The sequence below is a fragment of the Crocodylus siamensis genome, chromosome 14, assembly GCF_052110815.1.
Source record: "Crocodylus siamensis isolate JL-2025a chromosome 14, ASM5211081v1, whole genome shotgun sequence".
NCBI classification, from domain to species: Eukaryota; Metazoa; Chordata; order Crocodylia; family Crocodylidae; genus Crocodylus; species Crocodylus siamensis.
Genome location: NC_143408.1, coordinates 16177190 through 16191142, shown reverse-complemented (window position 1 = coordinate 16191142; position 13953 = coordinate 16177190). Strand labels below are relative to the sequence as shown.

Here is a 13953-nt window from a genome sequence, read left to right as displayed (position 1 = left end):
GGTGATTTGGAGGTCGGGGGTGGAATTTGGCAGGCAGAAGGGTCAGTATCTTTGCATCTCCCCACCCACACACCAATTCCCCCCTTCCTCAGACACCCTCCCTTTGACCCTCTCCAGTTGTACTCACCTCTTCCCCATACCCCCACCCCATGGTTCCCGTGCTCACCTTTATCTCTTTTCCCTCCTTTACCACTTACCCCATCCCCACCTATCTGTTGCACAGCTGTTCCCAGCTGTCAGTCTCGGGCCATAGAGTCCTGGATGATAGCTAGTTCACCTTGAAGCAGTGCCTCCTGGGATACTGGAGGACTGCAAATTGGTGATCTGGGGAACCCCGAGAAGTTAACTCAATTCAGGGTAGATACCCCAGCTCAAACATAATCCTTGCCCAAAGTGGTGTAACTTTAGAATGCCTAAAGGACACCTAGCACTTGTTAATGAGCCTTAATGTGTGATCATTCAAATGTTGTGTTCTTAACATGATCTAATTGTAATGTGTAGTCTCACGCTTTATACCTCAGTTTACCCCATTTGTAAAATGAAGCTAATAGTACTGACCTACCTCCAAGGGAGTTAAGAGGATTAATATATTAAAGCCGGAATATCAGATGGCTAGCCTGAGAGCTGAACAAGAAACCCCTGGATTTGTCCCATGGGGCTTTTGAGCGCTGGCCAGCTGACCCAGGGCTTTACTCCTCCACTGCTTGCACCCCACCATCCCATCTGCTGCTAAATTTCCTTTTTTGGTTTGGCATTGGTGATAAAATCAGTGTCAGTCAGCAATGGGAAAAGAGGTAGAGGGGGAGCAGACAGCAGCAGGGCATTAGCCTTCTGGATGCTGGCCACTCTGACACAGTGGGTCTGGCAACTATGGTGAGAAGCCTCATGGCCTGGATCTGAAGGTGGGTCATCATCCACCCACCCCCGGCTATGGCTTACCCCCTGGCTGCTGACAGGCAATATGGCCTCCCAGCTTAACACCCGTATGTTAAAAATTTAGAATGATCACATATTACATTACTTTGGGCCACAGAAGCTCTGAAAATAAGCACATAAAAGCACTAAAGGTTCCTGGCTGTGATTCTGGGTGCCCAACTGGAGATGCCTGAAAGGAGTGCCTGACTTTTAGAAAAGAAGTGTTCAGCACTTCCTGCCCCATACTGCTTTTGTCCCTTAGTGGCTGCAAAGGCCTGGATATGTGCTGCCTGGGCTGGTACAGATGTGATTGAATCACAGGCACCGAGGAGCACATGGCTTGAGAAAGGAGATCCCTCCCCTCTCATTCCAAAAGAAGGGGCTGTTTCTTTCAGGGAGTTTCCCCCTCCCTTCCTATTCCTCACCTGGGCCCTGTCGTCCTCTTCTGCAGTCAATAGTGAATGAAGGAGTGCCCAGGAGGCCCCAGGGAAGGAAGTCCCTATCATGCGACTGTGTTTCTAACCAGGTTCTCCCGTGTGGTAATTGGCAAGGCCAGGCCCTACAGGACACCCTGCTACAGTGTGACCATATACCCTCCTCAACATCGGCCATAAAAAATTGAGCTGACTGCTTCTAGCAGTAGTGTGACTAGAGGTGGATGAGCAGGGCACCAGCCCTGAGTTCCAATTTAGAGGGGTAGGAGCAGCAAAAGATAAAACTGTCCAGTGCTTTTTCCCTGCCCCACCATCCCCTGGCAGCTCTGCCCAAGGCATAGTGACCCTGAGTGCCTTGCTTAGGTCTAGCCTGGCTTCCAGCTCTTGCCCTTCTTCCTGCTTAGCCTTGTCTCCAGCTCCTACTGTAGGTCCTGTGCAACCTTGTCTCCAGCCCTGACTCTGGTGTGGATCTTTGGTTCCTGAACCTCAGCTCATTTTTTTTTTTTGCATTTTGCTTCTGCTCCAGATTCCTGTTGGCAGCCCTACTTTAACCATTGTCCGCGCCATAGGTACAGGTTCCTGTGAATGGGTCCCTGCATTTTATTGCTTCTGCTTCTGAGGGGGATTGGGAGCTGTTTTGTAAGTGAGGCCCTGCCTGCTGCTTCTCATCAGCAGTGTGCAGCTCTCCTGCCACTAGGGTGGCCATTAGGGGTGTGCGAAGCAGGCCCTATTCAATTTGGATTCAGATTTGGCCTAAATCGGGGACAGCGATTCGATTTGTTGGTTCAGATCACTGTCCCTGATTCAAGTCAGCCAAATCCGAATCTGAAGATTCGATGCTGATTCAGAGAATCAGCGATTTGAACATAGACACAGCTTTAAATGTTTTTTCTAGATACCTTGAGGTACCAGCATGGGTTGTGAATGCTGCGATGCTGGGGCAGATGGAGTGTGCCACAGGAGCATGGGGTAGGGGCCACATGCTTGGCGGTGAGCCTGGAAGTGGACTGGGGAGCATTCTGGGAGGCCCCCCCTGCACCTCCCGGCTTGGCAATCAGCCATGGGGGGACCCCAGGAGACCCCCCAGAGCCAGGACGCACCAGTTGCAGCGGGCCCCACTGCATGTTCCCTGGCGGACCCAGAAGTGGACTGGAAGTGCTTCTGGTCCACTTCCAGGTCTGCTGCCAAGTGCGCTGGTGAGCCCCCTGTGCTTCTGTGAGATGCTCCATGCGCCCTGGCATCGCAGCACTCACGACCCCCTGTTACCTAGCGGTATGTAGAAAAAACATTTAAAGCTGTGTCTATGTCTGAATTGCCAAATCTTTCTGAATCTCTCCGAATCAATTCAGAGAGATTCAAGGGTCCTCTGATTCAATTCGATTTGGAGAGTCGGCCACCGAATCGGACCAAATCTCCGCCGAAATGAATCAGGGACTGAAGCTGCACTCAGCCCTAGTGGCCATCATAGAGGACATTCTGGTTTTCTGCTACTCTATCCTCTGTTCTTTATTGATACAAAACACAGCTCCTTTATGTCCTCTATTTTTCTCTTCAAGAGAAAAATAGAGGACATAAAGGCGTCCGGTTTTGTATCAATAGAGGACAGAGGATAACCAGACTGTCCTCTCTGATGGCCACCGTACCTGCCACCCATAGCAGAGACCGTGTCCCTGGCAGCTTCTCTGATACCTTTCCTACAGCACTTAAAGGTTATCACAGAGCTCAGAGTAGGCACTATGCCAGTGCATAGCAAGAGATAGTCCTTCTCCCCAAAAGCATATAGCAAGGCAAACCTACTTGCCTATGGTCAAACAACAGGTCAGTAGCAAAGCTGAGGTTAGAAAGGCCCCAGTCAGCACTCTTTCTACAAAACTATACTTCACCTCTCAAATCTGCTTTCTCCTCCTCTGTTTCCTTTTCCTTTCACTCCTTTCCCTCGACTGCCTCCTGATGCTCCCTGCTCCCAAGATAGCTGCCTTGCTTCTTCCACCGTGCTACGAATCTAGTTGAGTTTTGTCACAGGGCAAAGTTGGCCTGCGAGCTTGTAATTTGTTCCTTAGACACAGCTGCAGAAATCACATCTCACTTACAGAAATGTTTTTGTAAACCTAGTGCAAAAGTGGGTGGGAAGATGGTGAATCAGAATTGTTTGCCCTTTACTGAGATGTCCATAAATGTTATTGCCTTGATTCAAGCAACAGGACAGTGTGGCTTGGCAGACTTCCAGAAGAATTTTTGTTTTCTCTACTACAAGGGTTGAATCATCTTCCACCAGACAACTCTACTCCATAATAAACTGCACACCAGAAGCAAGAAAGAAAATAGTAATAATACGATGGCACTGCCAGCTCTCACGATTTTGTCATGAATCTCATAATATTTAGTGCCTTTCTTAAAGTTTTGGACCCTGAAGTCATATGAGTCATCAGAATCTCAGCTTCCATTTAAAAATAAACCAATTTTCTAACACTTCTGGTTATGATGGAATCAATTATTAAAATAAATGTGAAAAATTCAGAAGACAAATACAAATAATTCCAAATGTACTATGTTTTAAATCTCATTTTTAAGCCAATCTCATGATTTTGGGGAGTCTGACTCATCATTCTTGAGTGCCTGGGGGTTGGTAACATTAGCGTACTTAGTACAATATGTTATTTTCCCATTTTGGAAACAAATGGATTTCAATAGCTGTGGAAAGTGCTGCTGGTTTTGCTTCAGAGAGATTTTCTTTGAGGAGCGACAGGAGTGCCGAACCAGAAGGAAGGCAGTCCTTAGGCTGGGCTGACTATATAAATAGCTCCGCTCCGAACCGCGCACAGCCAACTCAGAGGAGAAGATGAGACTCTTAGATCAAGAGCCTCTTCAGCTTTCTGTGACACCAAAGCCCTGTCTATAATGGCAAATCGACCCATTGCTGACAGTCGCATTCAGCAAAAGGGCAGCTTGCAAGTCTAGATAGGTCCTGGTGTTGCTTTGGAAACTTGCCAAGCACTGTAGTTCGAATCTCATTTACATGTTGATTTACATATATACTTTTAAAAAATCAACAAGTGCACAAAATCCTAATATTTGCTTCTGCTGCTTGTATGTTTCCTTCCAGATGAATGGAAACGGATGCTTGTTTGAATTCTCTCAGGGGTCAGAGTCAGCTCATAATGACTCCCAACAGTGCCTGTCATATTTTAGCTTTCATTTAGTTATTTATGTAACCGTTGCCTAGTCCTTGTGATTGTGTTGACAAACTTCTGTGTGTGGAAGTGGAATATCTGTGCCTTTCCAGGTTATGGTGGTAAAAATGCCAATGCCCCGTCAGCCTCATGACTTTCATGATCGGGGTGGAGTTGGGGAAGAACTCCTACAAGCTCTAGAAGTGAACTGCTCTCCTGCATATGGAAGCTAGAAAGCTGATCGTTCCTCCTGAAAGCCATGGGCCACAGCTGGTGTAAACTGTTCTAGCTACATTGCTTTACACCAGCTGTGGGTCTGGTTCTCAAACAACTCAACTCTCTGTAAATTGTGGGCTGTTCTGAAAGAAAACAGCAGGTCCAGCTGAAATGGGACTGTTATCTGGAGCTGTTGCTGTTCAAAGTCCTGCTGACTTCACCTGAGAACTGGGCTCCTCACTGCCCTCTGGGCCTTTGAAATTCTCCCTCTGTATCCATCCCCTGGGGAAAGGCTTCAAATGCTAAATGGGGAATGTGGGATTGATTTAAACTCCTGGGACTTCTTCCCGCTTTGCTTCCAAGTGTTGTCTCTTGCACCTGTCCAACATGAGTCACCAATGTCCACCAAATAGTACTGCACTGCTTGATACCCACTTTGCATCCCCATAATGGTGACGGCTCATCAGAGAACCGTAACTTGAATTGAGAGAATCTATTTCTCCATTTCCTAGCGAGGTCTAGATGAGAAAATCACTCATGCCGTGTCTGAGGGATGACCAGGCATAAGGGCATGCTACAGCCCATGATGTCTCAGTCTGTTCTCTCTGTTTCTGCACCATCTGCATCACAGCTTCCACAGCTGCTGTCTCTGGCACAGCGCATAGCCTAGGGAAGTCACTTTGCACACACATAGAGGCAAGAGCTGCTATGTGAACTGTCCTCTTCATTTCAGCAGGGTGTTAACTCTGGAGCCTACTGGCCAAGTGACAGTTTGTTCCTGTGCTTGCGTTGTGAGCAGAGACACCCCTGTTAAAATAATGGGTGCTGGGAAATAGCAAGTACTTGTCTGTCGTATTAAATGCCAGATACACAATCCCCTTAAACACCTTCCCATACAAGTAGAGCTGTGTGAATAATAGATTTATTTTGGTTCAGTGGCTAATCCACTCTTTTTACTGAATTTGACCTGAATTCATGAATAGTTTATCTGTGCCTCCTCCTCGTCCTCCCCACTCCCACACTGCACCTTGGGCCAAATGTAGAATTCACCTAAAATATTGACCCATGTGTAAAGCCAACACAGGCAGAAAATTAATGGGGTCTAACTGTGTCTCCATAATCCAGTTGAACCCCTGGCTTTATCCTGGTTAGAAGGAAGCAGTTACATCTTGTCTACACTACACTTTTTATCCATGTTGTAAATTAACTCATGTATTGATAATATTTGTGATGTAGATGTGGCTGTGGACAGATGCCGGCTTCATGTCACAGTTTTTCACATTAAACATATGGAGAGAAGAGAAGGAAAGGAGACACATTCTGTCTTTTCTCCTGGATTTGCCAGGGCTGCTAGTTGCAAATCAAGAAACAAAAGAGAAGGAGGGAGTTGCAAATCAAGAAACAAAAGAGAAGGGGGGGGAGGTATCATTTCCTACAGCAATTACTAAATTAAATCTCTGCTTATTACAGTGTTTCTCAATCTGTGGGCCATGACCCAAAAGTGGGTCACAAGGCTATATGAAGACATTGTGGACAAACTTTAAAAACAGATCAACAAGCTTTAAAAATGGATTCTCTTTTAAAGGAGAAAAATGTGGGAAACCACAGCTTTTCCCCCACAGGTTGGCAGAGCTCCAGCCTGCGAGGGGCTGCTTGAGACCTCCCATGCCCCACACACCCACTCCCTGCCCCACGCACTGGGGCGCTGGGGTCTGGGGTGGGGACCACTGGGGCAGGACTGGCCATTGATGTTTACAAATGGGTCCTGGTACAAAAAAAGTTGAGAACCCCTGGCTTAATGGATATTTTCAGAGGGCACGGACACCACTTTGTATTTCTGCTTTCTCATTACAACTCTAGCAGCTCCCAGCTGACAACCTGATAATTCTTGCCAATAAAACAATCTCATTTCGTTATTGCTGCTCTCCAGTGCTGTCCCTGTTTGACTGAGTTGCCTTGAGAATTGGTGAGATTAAGGAGCGAGCCGTAAAATCCTTGTTAGTGGATGGAAAATATAAAACATTGCAAAATGATCATTTTTCTCCTTCTTTTTTCCTCCCCCCACCCTTTTCCCGATCAGTGCTGGCAGTGCTTTCTCTATTATAGTTCAAAATCTCATGAAAGAAGATAATAGAAATAAATAAATAAATAAATGAGCCAGAGAGCTGATTAAAATTTCCTATGAAATCACATTTGTAAAACTTAAATCAGAATAAACAGTGTTTCTACCAGTATTCAAGGCCAATCTGATTTTTAATGAGACTCCTCAGAGACTGAACTGGAATCTCATCAGGTCATGGAAATGTGATAGCACTCCGCAACACATCCTCCTCTGCCTATCTGAGGGAGGGGGGTAGATCTGGTTAAAGAAATTTGTTTCAAAGGCTCTAAATCCCCTCCTTGAACTTCAAGATACTCCTAAAGAATTCCCTTGTCTCACCTTTTCCAGTGCTGCACACCAGCCAAGCCTCACTGTCCCCGAGAGCTAATGTCTTCCTGTTATAACACCATAATGATTTACAGTGTTAAACTGTTTTAGGGAGTCGCTGTAGCTACCAGCAGTGACATCCCAGGCAGCAGCCCAAACACACACAGGATTAGAACCCAGGACCTTGGCCTTTGAAAAGACAGACCACTGCAGAATGAATCCCATGAGGCTCAGGGGCCTATTGCACTAGGTTCTGTACAAATAAGTAACACAAAAAACAGAGTTCACAAGGTGTCTGGATGATTTGAAAATCAGAATAAAAGCTTTTCCCCTTTTTTGTAGACCTTTTAGCTCCTTAAGGGAGGGATGCGTGTTAGGTCTGTGCGAAGCGGCTAGTATTCACTTTGGATTTGGATTCGGCCAATTTGGGGACAGTGATTTGATTCAGTGATTCAAATCACTATCCCAAATCGATTCGGCCAAATCTCTGAATCAGCCAGGCCCACCCCCCACCCACTCTCCCAGCCCAGCAATGGCCAGCCCACCCACCCCAGCTCCCAGCACTTGGGTGAAAAAAAATCCCTGTCTCAGTGGGTGCTGCTGGGTGGGAGGTGATCTCCACTGCCCCCCACTGCCCCATGCTGCATGGGGGCTCTGCATGAGCCCCCTGACACCCCCCCCAAGCCACCCCATGACTGCTCCAGTTGGTGCTGCTGGGTGGGAGGTGATCTCCACTGCCCCCCACTGCCCCACACTGCATGGGGGCTCTGCACGAGCTCCCTGACCGCCCCCCCGGCCGCCCCATGACTGCTTCAGCCTTTTAAGAAAAACAAAACCCGAGAAAACCTCCTGGACTCATCATTCCTGCTGGCAGAGGGCAATCCCCACTGCCCCACACTGCCCTGCACCATGTGGAGGGCTCTGTATGAGTCCCCTGAAGCCCTGAGGCCGCTGCAGGAGTGCTGAGTCCTGGGGCTTTTCTCTGTTTTTTTTCTTAAAGGGCCAGTTCTGGGGCAGGCAAGGCACCCGTGGTGGGGCTAGGGGAGTGGGGGCGGGAATTGCGGGGCTCATGCAGAGCTCCCCATGCAGCGTGGTGCAGTGGGGGCAGCAGGGATTGCCCCCTCCAAACACACACACACACACTCCCAGTGGCACCCGGTGAGCACTGGGGCTTTTCTTTAAAGGGCTGGGAGCTGGGGTAAGCAGGGCAGCCATGGGGGAGGGGGGCTTGGGGAGTGGGCAGGGTTCAGGGGGGACTAGGGGAGCAGGCAGGGGATGGTGCCTGGCAAGGGTCCCCCCATGGTCCCCTCCCCACTCCTCCAGCCTCCCCCTCCCCTGCCTCTAGTACTTACCAGCTCCGAGTCCAGGTCCAGCTCCCTGCTGCAGCCACCAGGGACTGCCCGAATCATCAAAGCTCTCTGAATCTTTTCTGAAGATTCGTAGAGCTTTGAATTGATTCGGACCTTTTAATTGGTCCCCTGATTCAATTCCAATTCAGAGATTCAGCATCAGAATTGATGCGAATCTCCTCCAAATCGAATCACCACCCAAAGCTTTGCATAGCCCTAATGCATATGCACTCAAACAAACCCATGCACACCCACATGAACACACACCTAGCATACAAAAGATCCTTTCAGTAATGGATCAAAAATATGTATGGATATTTTGGGTTAGAGTCATTTTTTTCAGAACTGTTTTCTAATTCTTACCTTTCTAGTATAGATGGAACTAGAATCAAGTGCGTTCTGATGCAGACAACTGAACTGCAAGGTTACTCCAAATCTGATCCTGCATTTAGCAATAGAGTTAATTGAAAAACACAGTTTCTCTTTTGGAAAAATAGAGAAAATTTGGTTTTAATCAGGACAAGACCATACACTTTTGAAATAGGAACAAGAAATTCTAACAACTTGAGCTTAGAAAATGTCAAAACAAAGGGTGATATTCTATTACCATTTGGTGCTCTAGATCTTACTTTTATTTGGTTGTCTAAGCTATTAGACCTAAGGACCACTTAGACGACCAAGTGGAAACAGATTGTCTCCCCTGGTTGCCATTTTCATTTCAACTTCTATTGCGCCTCCAAGGAAAGCAAGGGGGAGGAAAAGGAAAAGGAAGATGTGTCTCTGGATAGGACTTCCTATGCTTTTAGCTCTAGAGGTCTCAGCAGCAAAGAGGATAAGGGTCCCCTAATATTAGGCAAAAGGGTAGCCAACACCGCCATGATAATTGAGCAGTTTTGCTTTTATCTGCAAATATGAAGGGACACTGTCAAGTTCTCTAATGATGCACTTATAGTTTCCCATGTGTATATTATCCCAGCAGCATCCGCAGCTCTCGTCAGGCTGAGTAGGGAGAATAAGTGCAGTTTTCTCTGCCTCCTGGTGATGCCACAAACTGGGCAAGGCCTCATTAGACAGCTGAAATCTGAGCAGATGCCAATGGTGCATGTTCAGAAGAAATGTTTCAGTTGTGTTTAACTTGTGAATTGGTAATTAGCTTTTTCTCTCCCACTCATCCCACTAATTTCAGCTGAAGCGCTGTTCCTCAAGCACAGGGGTAGGCAATTATTTGGGCTGGAGGGCCACTTCAGGAGTTTTGGTGAGCTGTTGCAGGCTGTGGGAGCTGGCATAGTGCTGACCCACCACAGCACAGCGGAAGGGGGTGGGGAGGCAGTAGATCCTATCTGACCCAGGCCCAGCTGCCCGCATCCATGGCTAGGGGCACTGGACAGAGCAGGTGGGTGGGCAAGCAGGGTTTCCAGACCAGCCAACACCTCTGAAGACAGGGCGCACTCAGCCGGGCAGATAGGATGGGGCCACGGATGAGTGGGGAGCAGCGCCCAGGAGTGGGATGGGCAGGGGGGGCCAGGGCCAGGATCTCCGGGTACTGATAGCATGGGGCCAGGACCTGGGTCAGAGCAGCAGTGTGTTCCCCACATGGCCTTTCACTGTCACCACCTCTTGATCCCCATCCCAGACCCGGTCCCAACCCGCCCATCCTACACCCGCTTCTGCTCCCAGACTGCTCCCGCCCGCCCGCAGCTCCATCCCATCCTCCCAGCAGAGCACGCCCTGCCCACAGGGTTCCTGGCCAGTCTTCATGGAGACCCCACCTGCCCGCCTACTCCATCCTGTGCCCCCAGCAGTGGGTGCAGGGTGAACAGGGTCTGGAGGTGGCGGTGACACTAGCAGTGGCAGCCAGAAGGAGCTGCCACTGCTGGGGTTGCCAGGAGGCTGAGTCCATCTGCTGCACTGCCCCAGCCCCGCTGTGTGCCCAGGGGCACTGGAACTGGCCACACATGCCACAGCCCAGGCTGCCCCCCATGCCTGATCCAGGAGGGGCTGAGGAACCTGCTGTGAGCTAGAAACAATCACTTGGCAGGCTGGATCTGGCCTACACGTGTCATATTTTGCCCAGCCCTGCTCAACCAGAACTAGCCACATGCTGCCTGCTGGTGGATTATTTCAATTCAACCTTCTGTGAGTTATTTCCCAGCACAAATTTAGGCATTGTACCATTATGCTGAAAAATGTGCATGGGCATGGTTACTGGGTTTGTTTTTTCTCTGTTTGGTTCAAAAGTTTTTTCCCTTAAGTCATAAAGAACTGAAGGGATTTTTCAGTTTTTAATTCAAATAACATCTCTACTTGAATTACTAAATCCCATTAGAAGAACTTCAGCAACAATCCACAAATGTGCAAAAGGTAGCGGATGTCTCAACATAATGATGACAGCCTTCACTGTTGTAAAATCTCTGGGATTATTATGGCAACAGTAGTATGGAAATGCACATTACTGATTCATTGGGAGATGAGCACAGTCAAACTGGTGAAGGTCCAGATTTTTTAATTCACCATTATTTTGGCTGCCTCCATTTTTGGGGTGTCCAAACGAGTAATCTTCAGAGACGCTGGGCACTCAATGACCCTCAGATCCTATACACTGTAGTTGGATGTTAGATGCGTGGCAGCTTATAAAACCATGCTCAAGTGTCTTGAGAAAAACACTTATAAGTAGTGGGAACATCTTAAAATGTAGAGCTAAATGCATTCAGCTATAGTAAAAACAAAAGAAACTTCACAGTATCTAGAGTGAGCTGGCTGTTGAAAACACTTTCAGCAAGAACTCTGAATGCTCAAGTAGGTAAGAGCATCTGTTTTGATAAGCACCATGTGTTGACTAAACTATGTCAGGATGAGGCAAAATTCTCCCCTGTGCACATTGCCAGTACAAAGCATACCATTGAATTCTTCAAAATAGGGTTGATATGACATGTAAGTGGTACACAGGTCTTTGACTGGGGCTTTGCAGGCCAGAGCTGATGGGTCATATTGCTAGAATGACTAGAGAAAATGCATCAGGGCTGGAGTTGAGGGAATGGCAATACCCGTGCAACTCCTTTGTACTGCACCTGCTAGCTCTGTTCAGAGTGTACAGGATGTGCACAAATAAAACAGGCTAGGAGGAAACACTGGGCACCTATTTCATAGATTTTTCCCTCAATAAAGAATTGAACCTTGCTGAACTCTGCCTGGGGTTTCAGGGGAGAATTAGTAATCACCCAGGTAAGACGCACAGACTGTAGCTCCGGGTGGTGGAAAGGTCTATACAGCAGCACCTCAGAATATTGGTTCATGATTCTCCGCACTGCATTATAAACATAACATTTTCTTGTAGTGTTTCAGGTGCAGCATGTAACCCTCTCCCTGTTTCTTGTATCTCTTTCCCTTTCTCCAGGTCAAGCGTCTTCCTTTACTCAGCAGCCTCAAGATCAGGTGGTAATAGCTGGGCAGCCTGTGACCCTGCTGTGTGCGATCCCTGAGTACAACGGCATCGTGCTGTGGATTAAAGATGGACTTGCCCTAGGAGTAGGCCGGGATCTCTCGAGTAAGTCTTTTGAGATTCCTCGAGCTTGTTTTATTCAACTGGGTGACAGCACAGAGATGGGTAACTCTGCAAACTCCGCAGACAGAAAAGGGAGGGGGGTTCCAGAATGGGGAAAGCACACTGGATAGACAAGTTCTTTTCTGTGCTATTCAGTGGGTGCGCCTGTACATTCATTTATGCACCATAATTACTGCACATTACGTTTAGTACTTGGATAAGCAAGTACTAAATTAATGTGCAGTAATTCAGCGCACAGGTTTTTTCAGACTCTAACCGATTGATCAGTAGCCTAATACTACTGTGCAGTGGCGTATTAGCATGGGTTTTGCCCAACACGCGACTGTCCAGTGTTATTAGGCTACTGCACAGTTAGCATCTCCTATAGATGCATCCAGTTACTCATCGACTGGTATCATTTATAGATGTGTGAGACTAGAGCTGAATCAGAACAGCAAAATAAAGGCTTGATTAGGGTCTGAACTGAAAACATGGGTTCAACCCTCCCTCCCCCCCGCAAAAAAGTTTGTTTTCAAACAAAACAAAACATTTATTTTTAATTTTTTTGATTATTCAGCCTTTTTCCTCCCTCCCCCTTTTAAGTTTAGGTCAAAAAAATGAAATATTATGAAAATGTTGAAATGAAACATTTTCCAAATATTTTTTCCAAATATTTTCCAAATATTTCTTTTAAATGCTGAATTCAGTTCAAGCTCACAAATTATTTTGGTTCCCCTAAACTGCATTTTCTTACATATGTATTATCTGATGAAAATAATTTCACTTACCCCTATTATTTAATCACACACAGATGATTGAGTTTCCTGACAGCAGACAAGAGCTTGCCAAGAATTGTACTTTATTTTGGATGTTTTGCTGAAAATGAAACAGATTTGCTGTTTGGTGAAATGTTTCACAGACTTGTGGGGGTTTCTATTGTATACACCAAACTGAAAAAAATAATAATAGAGAGCCTGCCTCCCTGCCCTCCCCCCCAAAAAATTAACCAAAATGCTTCCCTTCTTCCATGAATATGGACATTTTATTGTTTTAGCAAAAACATGTAATGCACTTTTCACCTATTGTTTGCTTCTACCTCTGACAGTTCAGCATGTGAGACTCCAGTTCAGCATAGCGCTTCAACAAATGTTTAACTTTAAATACATGTTGAACTGTTGAACTACCAGTGACATTATGTACAACTTAAAAATTAAGCACAAAACTAAGTGCTTTTTAATTTTGGACATAATGCTTTGTCCATTCCTCACACCCCAAAGCGAACTTACTTGGCTTGGCTATGGGAAGGAAATAATTTTCCTGACGTGCTGTTGTAATTCACTGCACCTTTGTAAGCCACTACTGAATAAAAATAAAGATATAATTCACCAGCTTTGGCTGTTGTACAAATGTTATCAGAAATAGACATGCAAATTTTAAAAAACTGGCTAGCATTGATGAAATGTAGAAGGCAGGTTCAGCTATTGCCTATTGAAATACGTTGTGCTTGCCATTGCCATCATTGTATTATGAACCCTGATCCATATGATAAGGTTGAAATCATTTCACTCTAGAGAACACAATAAAAGCACCTGGTGATTTTGAGCAACGCTTTTTTATGAGGCAACTTAAGATCTGATTCTCAGAAGGCCTGAGGACCCACACTATTCACTGCCGCCAAGGGAAGTTATCAGTGCTAAACACCTCTGAAAATCAGACCCTAGATGTCTCCACTAGAGCATGCAAAATCAGTGATTATGTCTGAAAAATCTGCCCAGAGTTAGAGGAACAGACTCCAGGTTTCGCGGATGCTCTGTGGTACCCTCTAAAAGTGGATTCCTTTTTGGGATTGCTATTCTTCTCTCAGCTTTGCTTCAGTAAGCAATCCACTCTTTAAAAGTAC

The 13953-nt window shown here is 46.6% G+C and overlaps 1 protein-coding gene across 6 annotated transcripts in view; it reads left to right on the top strand.

Annotated features, from left to right (window-relative positions):
* Positions 1-13953, top strand: part of KIRREL3 (kirre like nephrin family adhesion molecule 3) — an 839191-nt gene that overhangs the window by 532902 nt on the left and 292336 nt on the right. For all 6 annotated transcript variants that reach the window (XM_090027372.1, XM_090027369.1, XM_090027368.1 and 3 more), the window contains one exon: positions 11907-12056. In XM_090027372.1, the coding sequence (XP_089883498.1) occupies positions 11907-12056 (150 nt within the window). The remainder of the gene's footprint in view (positions 1-11906; positions 12057-13953) is intronic.